A 14,732-nucleotide genomic window follows, 5' to 3' on the forward strand; every position below is an offset into this window, starting at 1 on the left:
CTCTCTCTCTCTCTCTCTCTCTCTCTCTCTCTCTCTCTCTCTAATATCAAATCATGATTATTTATTGTTCGCCATGGCAATAAAAGAAAGTTTTTTTTGTTAATTACAGATATATACATGTACTTTATTACCCCATCATTATGAATCCTAAACATTTCACAGAGTTAGAATATGAAACAGTTTAATATGCCGATTATGAAAAAAATATATATGTAAGAACAATGATAAAATGTTTCTACCAATGTCCTCAGGTTAAAAAAATGCTAAAACAAGAAAAATCTTACCATGGACCCCCCTGGAAAACGCTGACCCCCCTGGTAAACGCTAAATTTTGTCACATATTACTAGGCGAGTTTATGTTTTTTTTTTTGTTTTTTGTTTTTTTTATTTTAATATTTGGAAAAAATCTATCCGCGCCTGATTTTCGCATTAAATTCCTTGTGTTACACAGTGCTAAACAGGCAGCTTTACTACAGTTAGAACATTTTAGTATAATAATCATAAAAAATTCAAACTGAACATGCCCTAATCATGAAATTTTGTCACATATTACTAGTACATTTTAATATTTATCTACTCCTGATTACAAGCTGCAGCTTTACTCGTATAATAATCTAAAAATCTAGAACATGCCCTAATCATGAAATGCATCAAGTTCACGTGTCCTCGCGTTTTTTTTTAATCTGTATACTATAATAAATCTTTAAAAAATATAATTCTATCAATATCAGCCGATCAGCTTGTATTACATTCACTCGAGATAGCTCTGCACCCACCCAGACCCCCCCCCCCCCCCCAAAAAAAAAAAAAAACTAGAACATGGTTTATCCACACAAAACTATCAGTTGTTTTCGTTGTGTGTGTTTTACGTCTAAATATTAGCGTACCCGTCGATAATATATTTATTTAGCTCTCGACATACACAAGAAACTGTTCTGAGATTAAAGGTTTATCAGTTTTGGTCAACATTAAAGCTGTACAAAGTTCATGATGTGTTTTTCCCGTAAAGACGAAAACAACCCTTCGATTTGATTGTTTTTTCATTCGTCAAATAATTAAGGGACCCACACCCCCACACTAGCATTCATTTAAGATGATATTGATTATTTTAACTTTTGCAATCTGCAACGATAATTTCAAAACGATCACACGTGGAATCTAGATATAAACAAACACATTCAATCAATGAAATCGAATGTGTATTGCCATTAATTTTAAGATACAAGTGTAATAGTATTTCATGGAAGGCAAACGACAAGCGCATTAGGCTAAGGGTAAGCATGCAAAGAGAGAGAGAGAGAGAGATGTACGGCAATGTGCACTCGTAAATAAAATAGAAAAAAACATCTATCTCTCTAACTCAAACCAGACACGGTCACTGTCCCTAAGTCAACCTTAAGTCACATCAATGATCGTTGTACATGTATTAAACGTCCTGAGGTGTACTTGATTCATGCATGGGTATATATAACACATTATAAAACTAAAACATACACTTAAACTAAGTCAACACAAAGGATAAGGAAATCAAATATGCGCCTTTTATTTACAATATTAAGTTATTTTGAATTATTGCGGGACTTTAATCTCTTTTCGTCACCCGGGCCATAAGATCATGGTGAAGAGGTACACATGGTACACACGTGGTTTTACTAAAGTAGTCTAATACCGCGTTGTTCGCAGTGCATGAAATGGGTCACAAAAACATGGTTCTCTTGATGTTGACCTTGCTTTCTTTCTGTTCCGGAAATAAAATCTACCCTGCCACCCAGAACGTCACGGAGGAATTAATTCGGAGGTATGGCACGCGGGGAACTCTGTCTCGGGAGGAATTCCTTAGCTTAGGGACAGCTCTTCAGACGGGACCAATAAAGTTCAATGCCATTGATGGGAACGACTCTTGTGTGAGTATGCTTATGATAGCGTTTATTTTTCCTTTCTGTGGCGGATCTAGTCTTATATGTGAGGATGTTGTGTGTGTGACAGCGGCATTAATGGGAATGACTCTTGTGTGAGCATGCTAGCTTATGATTGCATTTTTCTTAGCATAGGCGTCGAAACCGGGGGGGGGGGGGGGGGGGGGCTAGAAAGGGGGCTTATCACCACCACCCCTCTTTGCAAAGATATACATAATACAGGCATTGAAAATTAGGGTTTACCATTTTTTTGTTGCTTAGCCCCCCCCCCCCCACTTTTTAGCCACCCCCCCCCACTTTCAATTTATTCCGACGCCTATGCTAAGGGCGGATCTAAGCATGTACATGAGGGTGCGTGTGTGTGTTTCGGATTCGACATACATGTGCTTTTTCCCATTCATAGTTCAATGTTTATTTTTAAGATTTTCATGAAAAGACTTCAAATTGTAAATGAACCTCCTTTTAAACGATTAAAACGGAAATTCTACTTTTAAGATAAGAAGTACGTCCTGGACCCTGCTGGTTTTCAGTCTTGGTACAATATTGTGTTTAAAATATCCAAATAAATCCCTTTCACCATGTTTATCAAGCTGTAGATCCGTATGTACATTTAACGGGAAAAAAATCTATCTGTATGCACCCGTATAAATTAACGCAATTTTGATAAACGCGTTCACATTATTTTCATTGTATAACAACTTTACTAATTAGTACACTTTGTATTTATAATTAAAACGTATATCTAATAACAATGCAAATGTTGCCTTTAAACAAAATAAAAACAAAGACCTCTTATGCTGTTATTGAGATTTAAAAAATTAGCAAAACAAGATCAATCCCCTGAGTGCACGAGTCCTTGTAAAGCTGATTTATTTTAAGAAACATCGATCCTGACAAATTGTACACGTATGTAAATATATTCAAGTTCATCGACACTGGTCTGTAATAAATTTCAGCAATGCCAAACTTTCAGCCAGATATTCCAGGGAGTGTCCGGTGGAAGTACCCGGATTAACGGCTCATCCCTGACTGCCGCCTGCCCCCTGTTGCTGCGGAAACTTCATAATGATGACTGCTGTTCCGACTCACAATCCATTGTCCTCGAGCATGCTAGGAAACCGCCTATTGGAAAAGGTTATTTACAGTTTAAACAAAGAATGCTTGTGAAACACTTAAACCCAACCCCCCTAAAATTGTAATTTTCCTGAGTCAAAGGGGTATAGCTCTGTCCAAAATTGCTCGATCGTACCCCAAAACAGAACTTGACATAGATATTCCTATGATAAATCTGTATACCAAATGTCATTTCAGTATGTGCAACCGGTGCCAAAAAAAAAATGAACGGAAATTGTTGCATGGTGGACATCAAAACAGACAGACAGACCGATTGATAAGATTGGGGGATAGTCTATCTGCTTCATTTTCTGTGAAACCGAGAGTTTATCAGTTTCTTTTTTAAATAAAACATTTATATTTTTTGTTCACAAGCACTCAAATGACACAAATACATTGTCGGCCTTCAAAGCGAAAATAAAAAATCAAAAAAATATTGTCTTGCAACTAATGAACATGTCTCTCTAAAAAAAAATAAAAATTCTTTTCCAGCATGGGGGTATGGTATTGGTTTTGTGAGCTTGGTTGTCCTAATCTCTAACATAGGGGTCTTCCTTGGACCATGTATTCACACGAACGCATTCAGGAGAATTCTTATGTTCTGCGTGGCTCTTGCCGTGGGAACGCTCGGCTCCACGGGATTTTTAGTTCTTATACCTGAGGTACTGTATGAACTTATATTATTTCATTCAATTGTAACTTGTGGTTACGGAAATGGCCGAGTAGTTACATCTTCATTATCAATTAAGGGTCACCGATCGACCTTCTGATCGATAAGAGATAGACCTAACTTTTTAAGGAGTCTCATGAAGTTGTAAAATTAAAAGACGATTTCTCTCATATTTTGAACTGCAAAATATACTGAAATTGTATGCATTTATTTATAATTTATATGATTTCTGATAAAAAAAAAAAAAAAAAAAAAAAACCAAATGTGCTAAGATTTTTTTTTCCCTTATGATAGAGTAGAGAGATACATGTATGCACATTAAACTTTTTAAATGAACCTTATATTGAACAGTGTTAATGACTATAATAATATTTGTTTCAGTCTATGCATCTTGGAGGAGAAGATAGCCCAGTTCCAAATTTTCAGTGGAAAATGGCCACCGTCATTGGCGGGGCGTATTTTGTATTTATTTCTGAACGTCTCTTGAAATTCATCCTTGACAAGCGCAGGGTAAGGTATTTACAGTCTTTAATTTTTCCGTGATATTGGTAGAAAATATATACCATTTGTATTAGATCGCATGTCCCTGCCAAATAAGTTAGCATGCAATACATTATTTTTTTTCCTCACTCTTTTGGATTTCAGCAGACATCCCGTCCTAAAAAGGTGAGTAAAAAAAATGCTCACAAAAATGTCTTTGAATTCTCAAAGTAATATGTATTTTTACATGTATGGAATTTCTGTGAAGTTCATCCATATATAATTATGCATCTGTGCATAATCGTTTGACCTTAAATAATCTTGCTGCATCAGTGTTTATTTACTTCTGTTGGTATATAAAACCCCGAAACGATACATGTGACAAATATTTTACGCTGTTAAATTCTAGCTACATTTTAATTTTTAAAACTTTTTAATGCTATATATGATATAGAGATATACCGGTATAATTATCTTCTCAATGTCTGAATCGGCTTGTTTTTAAACTGACATCGCGGTGATAGTTCATTACCCTGTAAATGAGCCCGACTTTCAGTACTTCTGAGTACTTTGATTAAAAATTACATGATGTACTTTCATCATGACAAAACCCAACTTCAAAAGGACTGAGGGAGATAATTCTGTAAAAGCACAGTAAAAATGATCAAAACATTCTTGCTTTTTATCACTTTGACTTGTTGGGAGTCTTTTATTTATTGAGACACTCCATTTGATGCCTTTTATTTATTATTATTTTATTTTAACATCCAATAAATACTTTTTAGTCGGGCTCATTGCACGGCTTTTGCTACTGTGTTCAACCGGAAATACTGCTTCATCACCGCTTAATCAAAATTACGAGTTAGAATATAGTACATTTGCGCAATCACCTTTGGTTTTAATCACCGTGTCTATTGGTCAGTAAACACAACTGAGCATATACTAGTTTCACCTGCACAAATTTGAGCAATGACATACATACAAATATCACAATATTTTATTAATTTACTTTATCTTTCTTTACATGATTACTTGTACAGATATACCGATATAAACAATAAAATGTGAATGACTTTTTGTTTGTTACTTGGGAAATAACGTTGCAGCTATTGCAAGAAAATAAAAATACTACGAGTTCTGCTTTTTTATCTGTAACAGCTGCAGGATGAATTCTCAAACTAAAATCCATAGACAGCAATTTATTGTTCAAATTTTCTTTTAATATACAGAAACAGAGATATAGCTCTGAAGATAAAATCGATGACCCTATAGATGAGAAGAAAGAAAACGGTAATGTGGAATTGTTACATGTAGAGAAGCAACATCATGTACATTCCCATAAACTAGAGATTGTGGAGAAAGATGGCAGAAAGGAAGTAGCGCCCGTGGCCTGGATTCTGCTCATTGGAGACGCCATCCATAATTTTGTGGATGGATTATCTATAGGGGCGGCTTTTACAGAAAATACGTTGCTAGGGATTAGCGTTTCTTTGGCTGTTTTATGCGAAGAGTTGCCGCATGAATTAGGTAAGTAAAGTGATTGTTTGTAAACCTCTGCGCATGCACGGGTGTCAAGACTTTCTCACCGTAACACTCTGGATGAAGACTTTCTGTATTCCTGGTGTTCGCCAAGGCGCACAAGTTTAGCCCCGTTTCTTTCTTCTTCATGAACACTTATAAAAAATGTTTACGTGATGTTTCGTTGTTTTTATTAATTTTTTTTATTTTTCTCTTAGGTGATATCGCGATCCTTCTTCATGCTGGCTTAAAAATGAAAAGGGCGCTTTTGTTAAATTTCATAGCTGCCGTGCTTTGTTATGCTGGACTTATAATAGGAATTTTGGTGGGAGAAAATACCCATGCCAATCAATGGATATTTGGATTTGCAGGAGGATTATTTGTATACATTGCATTAAGTGACATGGTTTGTATGAAGCAATTTTTAAAGAAGCATGAGTTTGTTATCCATTTGATCAATTTCTATCTCTGCCGTCCGTTGCCAATCGTATATATGCTGTATTCTCCTCTGATACTACTGGGAAAAGAAAATGCAAAGTTTCTATGAGAAAAGCAATACAAAATTTGTGAATTTCATTAATACTGGGCTTCTTATGGCTTAGCTGGGGAGGGACTATGATATATAATGCATGTGCAAGGTGTTATCATTGAAATCCCCCTTTTTAATTTTTTTATATTATTATTATTATTATTATTATTAATTTTTAATTTATTTTATTATCAATTTTTGGCGAACAGTCATCTCAAACAAGCAAAGGTTCATCAACTTTCCCGAGTCCCTATGGTCATTGTGATAGATAAAGACTAGTATATATACATGTACACTATACATGCATTGTAGTTCGAATCAATGTTTCAACTAGATAAAATCTTTATGGAACATCTTGGAGACAAAGTTTTGATTGGGTTGGGTATTAGGGAACAATATCTGAATATTTTAATGGTTTGCAGGTTCATCTCCTGTTTATACAATATTTAACCTAGCATACATTGTACAGCAAATACTGAAGTTGCTCGGGTTATCAATAATGTCCATGGGCCTCACATCTTGTTTTACTAGTACAATGTATTCTGAAATGTCTATAGATACGAAGTCTTATAATTTTTAGCCACGTACTGTACATATACTTAATTAAATTCTGTTTGTTTTTAGATTCCAGAAATGAGAGAGCAGCTAGCAGAGGCCGAATCAAGCGGTTCTGAAAATATATATTTAGTATTCTTCATCCAGAATTCCGGAATGGTGCTTGGGTTTTTCATTATTCTGTGTATTGTTCAGTTCGGTGGTGAAATACAAGTATAACAACAAAGGATGCTGGCAGCATAGAGAGAGAGAGAGAGAGAGAGAGAGAGAGAGAGAGAGAGAGAGAGAGAGAGAGAGAGAGAGAGAGAGAGAGAGAGGTGGGGGAGACAGTGTGTGTGTGTGTGTGTGTGTTTAAATGCAGTACACTGTATTAATAAAGTTGTAACCAATGTGTCTTGTTATAATTGAGAATTATCAATAATTATCTGCACAGATGGACTCACTTATTACATTGAAGTTGTCACAAACTTTACCTATAGCTAGCTCATCTTCCCAAGTCAATGTTTTTGGTCTATCTATACCCTTCCATTTCAGTAAATCGGAAGTGATGAAAGAGTTGGAGAAGCTACACGAAGAATTTTATGATTCAAGCAGACATGTATATCATTATAAAGGAACTAGAAGTAAAACTTCTAAGTCTGGAAATCTAACATACATGTATAATATTCTCAAAGGTCACTTTCCAAGAAATAAATCAATTCAGTGTTTAATTCTTTTAATATACCAGCCAACCAAAGTAAGTTCGATCTACCTGTACTTGATTCCTAAATATCTTTAAAATCCTTACAAAAAAAATACATTTGTATACCGTGTTCATTGCTGGGTACCAGCGAAATTGTGCTGGGTCAACCATATGCTTTACAAAGCCATTGCCGTTTGAATGGAGCGTAGCGGAGTCAGCCGAGGATTGCCGATTGTTACAAAGCCCTTAACTTTACCAGCAATAACTTTTTGTTACTCTTTAAAAAAAAAATTCACTGCTGTTTATAGCTGCAGATCTGTAGCGTTATGGTTTTATATATTTGTCTTTGACCATAACGCTACAGATCCTGTAGTGCAAAAAAGATACTACAGATGCAATATTTTTTGCACTTTTGGGGAGAAACATCACAACCTTTCACTTATTCTTGACACATGCTGTAGCCAATATATATATATTATCCACCTCCCAACCATTTAGAGTTGTCTCTACAGGCAATAAACTCTTAAAGGGAATTTTCAGCAATCTAACAAATAATTTTAATCAAGCGAGATTATCTCTTGTAGAGACGATTAGAAAGGGTTGGGAGATAGATAAAATATACAGATTAGTTAAATAATGTGCCTAGAATTAGGGAATGAAAGGTAGTTAATTGACCGATGCTGGAAAGTGGAGAAATTCTCCCCAAATTGCGCAAAAAAATTTGCGCCGTAAATTGCACGTTTTTCGCATTACGGGATCTGTAGCGTTATGGTCAAAGACAAATATATAAAACCATAACGCTACAGATCTGCAGCTATGCTGTTTATGGTCAAAGACAACTATATAAAACCATAACGCTACAGATCTGCAGCTATGCTGTTTACGCAAGGGAGATGCACTTTGCAACATCATATTCTTAAAGTGGTGTAAATCAGATTTGGATCCTAAAAATTCTAAAGAACTTATAGAAACTTTAAAATCACCAAGAGTTTATAACCACAGGTGATTGTTTCATACAGTACACTAGTGCTCTACTGTTATATTGTAGAATACTTTATAAATACAACGTTAACAATTCCTTAAGGTCAGACGATACGTTCCCCAAAAATCTGTTATGTATATATATCTTCATAATGTATGAAATTATACAAAATTTTAATTACTTTCTGATTTCTAAACTTGTTTCTAATTGTTTTTATAAATTTGAAACACTAAAAACATGATTTTGGCAAGATAAGTTTTTTCCTAAAGGATTATATAAGAAATGCCATCATCTGGTATCTCGCACACGTGCCTGGTAAGGCAATTTTTTGCGAGTAAACATGTTAAAAAGTAGTAATTCTTCAATGACAAAATCTTGGAAAAATTATATATTATTAAGGAACGTCTCGTCTGTCCTTAAGATGAAATATAATCTAGGATTTTTAAGTGATATCACAAAGACAAAAACAGCAGCTACGGAACGCGGTATTTTTCCATGTTATACTTGGTCATTTGCAAAATGCCCATTAATTCGTTTAAAAGATTGATCTGATGATCTGATTACAGTACACACAAGTATACTCCGAAGTTGATAAAAGGATGATGGAGTTCCTCAGTGACAACATTTATATTATAGTCTTCGGAGACCAAGTGTTGGAATGCTCATGGGCACTAATTGTACTCCCTTTAACTGATATGCTTTTATATTCCTGTGAATCAGAATTAAGGTTCATAAACCCTCTGCTCACTCATATAAAATGTTGCTTGAACTTTAATGATTTTTCAAAAGAAATGTATTTTATAAGTAAAATACAAACAATTATTGCATAGCTTGCTGGGCAAAATTGTACAAGATAAGACACATCAACTTGGCAAAAATATAAAGGAATATTAGACATTTATGTCATTAACAGTTATCTCTCTTATCAGAGTATCTATGAACCTTAACTCCAAAACGTCTGTACAAGAGAAGAGGAAAACACTTGCTGTGGTTTTCAATTCGATATTCAGATATTATCGGTGATTTTAGTCAATATACAAATGTGAGTTTCATTCTTATGTCCACTATATATCTCAGTGAACTTGAAGGAAAAGACACCTAAAAGAGTCTGCTTCATTTGTTTTATATTTGGATGGATTACTGACTAAAGACAGACGCAGATTTTTTTTTCCGGGGGGGGGGGGGGGGGGGGGGGGGTTCCACCAATAAAAAAAACAATCTAAAATTCCATGATAGGTAAATAAAAAGATAGTATATATACGTTAACTCCTTATGCTCAAACGTGAAAAGCCACGGTCTATTTCGTGGGGTGGGGCGGGGGTGTAGTCGTTGGTTCCAAGCCTCCGTGTCTATGACTTAACACTGATCCACATCCTCTAGGGGAGGGGGTCCAAGGTCACTTTTTATTGGTTTAATATACACATTTCATATAACTTCAGAAATTCGAGGGGGGCGGATCCATGATTAAAGCCAAATAACTACTACATTTTATGATATACGAGATGACTTCAACTTTTCCATCGTTAACTTCCCTTATTCATGTATATATGTCATGTGTTTAAGTAGTCCGAAATATCTGACCTTTTCCAGGTGTTAAGAACTGCTTATACAAGGCTCAAGCATGTCCTGGCTGTATACATGTACTTTCACAACTCCTGGTTCTCACCTATAATTGGGTGGCATTGCAAAGGATTACCGAGTATTAGTAATATTTACCGTAATAAATCTCTTAACACTGATATAGTAAACTATGTATTGTCTTTTCTGCATGGTTGTCCCTAATTTTTTGAAGCACCGAAAAAAACTCTGTCGTGTCTGCATTGGAGTGAGAGGGAGAGTTGCACATTCTTGCTCAGGTTACATAGGTACTAAAGTTGTTCATGCTTGGGTCACAGGAGATCGCGTACCTATCAATTTTGCCGAAATTTTCGGTAAATAAAAAAGATACGTTATACCTATAATAAAATCACGTGTTATCATTATACGTATAACGTATTTTTTTTACTTAATGAAAATTTCGGTATAATTGATAGGTACGCGAACTCCTTATTATACGTATTACGTATTTTTTTATTTAATGAAATTTTCGGTATAATTGATAGGTACGCGAACTCCTTATTATACGTATTACGTATTTTTTTTATTTAATGAAATTTTCGGTATAATTGATAGGTACGCGAACTCCTTATTATACGTATTACGTATTTTTTTTATTTAATGAAAATTTCGGTATAATTGATAGGTACGCGAACTCCTGTGCTTGGGTGTTGGGGTTTCTGTGCCAAATTTTGGAAGGTCTCACTCTGACAGTGGATTTAGACTGAATATATTCTGCTGCTTCACCTTCAAGTTTTCTCTTCCTGGCTGTCTGAAACTAGTTTCTCCGACAAACTGACTATATCATATGTAGATATTTTGTCTTTAATGCTGGGGTTCAGAAAATGAATTCCCTTAAAATACGCTAGGAAAACGTCAGAACATGTGCCTAAAGTTTTACCAAATCATAATGTATTATATGAAAATCATTATCAGATTTGGGTAAACTCGTTACTGAATTTTTATGCACCCGAATTTTTTCGGGGAGCATATTGTTTTTGTCCTGTCTGTCTGTTTGTCTGTTTATCTGTTTGTCTGTCTGTTGTCAACTTTAACCTTCGCCATAACTTTTGAACCGTAAGAGATAGAGACTTCATATTTGGTATGCATACTCAACTCATAGGCGTCGGAACCGGGGGGGGGGGGGGGGGGTGCCTAGCCCCCCCACTTGTATATATGACATTGAACATATCTTCATAGGTTTAGCCCCTCTATTTTCCACAGATACGTCTTAGTATAGGTTAAAAATGGGGGAAGTGGTTGTGTTTGGAAAAAAATTTTTGGTATTTTGTCCTGTCCCCCCCCCCCCCCCCCCCCCCACGAAATAGAATTTTCGGGTTTGGGAAATGAACGTTTCCTTTTTTTTTTTGCTTGTCAGGTTATTTTTTAAGGTACAAAAATTTTTTTTTACACTTAGCCCCCCCCCCCACTTTCAATTTGCTTCCGACGCCAATGCAACTAATTAAGCACTTTCAACTGACACCAAGGACAACCTGTGATTGACTGAGACCTTTATGCTAAAAATAGCTTTTACGAACTTTCGCCATAACTTTTGAACCGTGAGAGATAGAGACTTCATATTTGGTATGCATTCTCCACTAATTAAGCACTTTCAACGGACACCAAGGTCAATGACCTTGTGACCTTGACCGTGACTTATATGCTAAAAAGAGCTTTTTTCAAATTTTCGCCATAACTAATTTGAACCGTGAGAGATAGAGACTTCGTATTTAATATGCGTACTCCACTAATTAAGCACTTTCAACTGACACCAAGGACAACCTGTGACCTTGACTGAGACCCATTTGCTAAAAATTGCTTTCTAGAACCCTGTTGCCGCCGGGCGCATAGTGTTTCACAAACACATCTTGTTTTTTTTTACTGAAATGCCTGCTTTTGAACAGCGTTTTTAAATATGCAAATCCAATTAAAATTTTATTTGCATCACAATTTGATAAATTGCTAAATTAAACAGTTAATTTGAAAAAAAAAAAATATTATAAAACATGACAAAATTTAAATATAGTCCCCCGATTGATAATTCCAGTAAATTCATTAGTCTCGAAATAAAACAGTGTTTTCAGTTGACCAATTCAAATTGCGAAGGACTTATAAGATTTCAAAATTTTATAAATTGTCCAAGGACACGTGTCTAACTTGATTTTAAAAAACGCGCACGTAGTTTGATTGTGGAAAAACAACCAATGAACAGGGAATAAAATTGGTCACGTGACAATGCTACCGTCCATATTGAACCTACAATAACATCGAAATTGAAAATCAAAGAAATAATCAGTGAGAGTCCAAAAACTGATTCAACACGCTGAAAGACAATGGAATAACTGAGATAAAAATTATATATAGGTAAGTTTCTTGCGATGATGTGATTGTTTTGAGGAACGAACAGGTGCCCGTTGGTAAACTGCTTAGTTTGAATTTTGTTTACGTTTTGAAAGCACAGCATACTCACTGACGGTAAAGTATGATGGTGTACTTTCTAATTTGATAAATGAGGGATTAAGAAAAAAGATTTATAGTAAGTTTTGTTGAAGCGATTTGTGTATCCTGTGTATTGTGTATTGAATATTTGTTTTGTTTAGAAATCGTGCAAGTTGATCATGTTGATCTTTGATTCGAATTTCCTCGGTTGTCCTGCATGCTTTACAAATGTAGTTGTGCGTATGAAATGTTTTCTTCAAACTACAGAAATTTGTAGGTCTATTTTCAAGGCAGAAAGCTGAATTATTAGGTATCCCTGTATACAGCTTAATCTTGATGATAAAATAAATGCAGATATGTGTCAAAACATTTGTTTTACGTGCTTGCATGTTTTATTGATTTATACTTCTTCTGCATAAATTATAATGAATATCCTACCTGATCTTAAGTTTATGTGTCATTTCCAGGCACTTTTTTTAATAGGAAGTTTTATTTACCTGTATGGCATATATATGGGCTATTGCCTAACATAGCTGCAGAACTGTAGTTTTATATAATAAGACTACAGATCCCATGATGCTAATAAAGTGCAATTTAGGGCGCAAGCTTTTCTGCGCACAGATGGGGAGAATTTCCCACTTTCCAGAGTAGGTCAATCAACCACCTTTCACCTGATCCCTACTTCTAGACACATTTCTTTACCAACCTATATGTTTTATCCATTTTGTCTTCTTAACCTTTGATAGTTGTGTCTAGAAGATGAAAACCAAATATAAAATCTCTCGATATATTTGATTAATTTTGTACAGAAAGTTTAAAATGCTGTCAAGTTCAAAGACTATTTTAATTTATCTATAAATTTTAAAAGAGGCGGGGGATAAGACATTAATCGCACACATAATTATAATAACTTTTAATCAAAAACCAGGTAAAAAATTAAAACAAAATGTACAAATTTCAAATTGGAAAAAAAGTTTAGCATAGGTTTTTTTTTTTGGGGGGGGGGGGGGGGGGGGAGTTGTTTTATTGAAATAGCATAAAATGTAATTTAATGATTAAAACAATACATACTATATAGAAATTTTATGTGGTCACAGAATAAAATTAAAGCCAGAAAGAAATTGTGACCTATTTTCGGGCGTTTAGTGTTTTAGTCTGACCCGACCTAATTTCACATTATGACATACGATCAGGAACTGCATTGGCCTATTTCTTTTGTTTTAATATACATGCTCCTGGTATAGCATGAAGGTGTTTAAAATGGCAAGAAACTTGTTAAAAAATAATAAAAAGCAACACTGTATCAAGTGAAAACATGGAAGGCCATTTATGTGTAATATGTATCTTGAACTTAACATTCATCATCTCCTTTCTCTCTCTCTTCTCTCTATCTGCCTCTGAAAGCCGACGAAGTATTTTTATTACTAGATTGAAAAGGCCTGGGGAAGTTACAAGTATTATTTCAGCAGTTTCTACAATAAAGGAGGTTTTTATATATTTTTACCGTGAAATACCGGTATCTGATTTTTATGTCGCGATATATTATCGTGGTGGATAATACCGCAATATACCGATATACCGGTAATATTGCACAGCCCTAAAAAAAAAAAAATCTCTCATTTTGATTATTTTTGTCCAATGGCAGAAAATTCAGAACAAGCGAGTCCATTTGTCTGTAGAGACAAATTTAAATTGAAAGGGTTAGGAGGCATATGAAAATATACAGTTTGGTAAAGATTATGTCTATAGAATCAGGGAATGAAAGGTATTTGATTGACCAATTCCAGAAAATGGAGAAATACTGTAAATGTATTATATTTACCGTGTACGATATTTGGCGGAAATTGAATTATAAACTTAAGTTACAGTCAGGGGCATAACTCAAACAAGTTATAAAAAAAATAAGTTATTTTACATTCTACCACGATTATTGAAAACATCAAAGGAAACCTCCGGACATTATTCTCCAATAAATCATGAACGTCATCAAAAAATTATCAGATCAGAAACACGTATCAAATCTGAACAATTCAAATGCATGTTTGGCTGTAGAATGAAATACTTGTTTAGACCGCATCGATGTGTCATCTTTTGCAGTATAAACACTGTAAAATGCATCAAGTTGCTGATGAATGTTGGTTTTTATAGCTAAGCGGGGCTATTCCACGGACCTCCCTACACATTAAACAACGTGATTTTAGCAGTAAAACAGGAACATGATTTTTTTATTGTATATTCATTTTAACTGATCA

The 14,732-nt window shown here is 34.8% G+C and overlaps 1 protein-coding gene across 1 annotated transcript in view; it reads left to right on the forward strand.

Annotated features, from left to right (window-relative positions):
- Nucleotides 1–1,650: 1,650 nt before the first annotated feature.
- Nucleotides 1,651–14,732, forward strand: part of LOC134274815 (uncharacterized) — a 65,609-nt gene continuing 52,527 nt past the window's right edge. Inside the window, 7 exon segments of the mRNA XM_062757051.1 lie at nucleotides 1,651–1,904; nucleotides 2,873–3,050; nucleotides 3,522–3,691; nucleotides 4,081–4,209; nucleotides 5,409–5,706; nucleotides 5,916–6,103; nucleotides 6,851–6,998. Coding sequence (XP_062613035.1) covers nucleotides 1,692–1,904; nucleotides 2,873–3,050; nucleotides 3,522–3,691; nucleotides 4,081–4,209; nucleotides 5,409–5,706; nucleotides 5,916–6,103; nucleotides 6,851–6,998 — 1,324 coding nt within the window. The 5' untranslated portion in view covers nucleotides 1,651–1,691.

The sequence above is a fragment of the Saccostrea cucullata genome, unplaced genomic scaffold (assembly GCF_032062105.1).
Source record: "Saccostrea cucullata isolate Sc308-1 unplaced genomic scaffold, CSIRO_AGI_Scuc_v1 ctg413, whole genome shotgun sequence".
Classification (NCBI taxonomy): domain Eukaryota; kingdom Metazoa; phylum Mollusca; class Bivalvia; order Ostreida; family Ostreidae; genus Saccostrea; species Saccostrea cuccullata.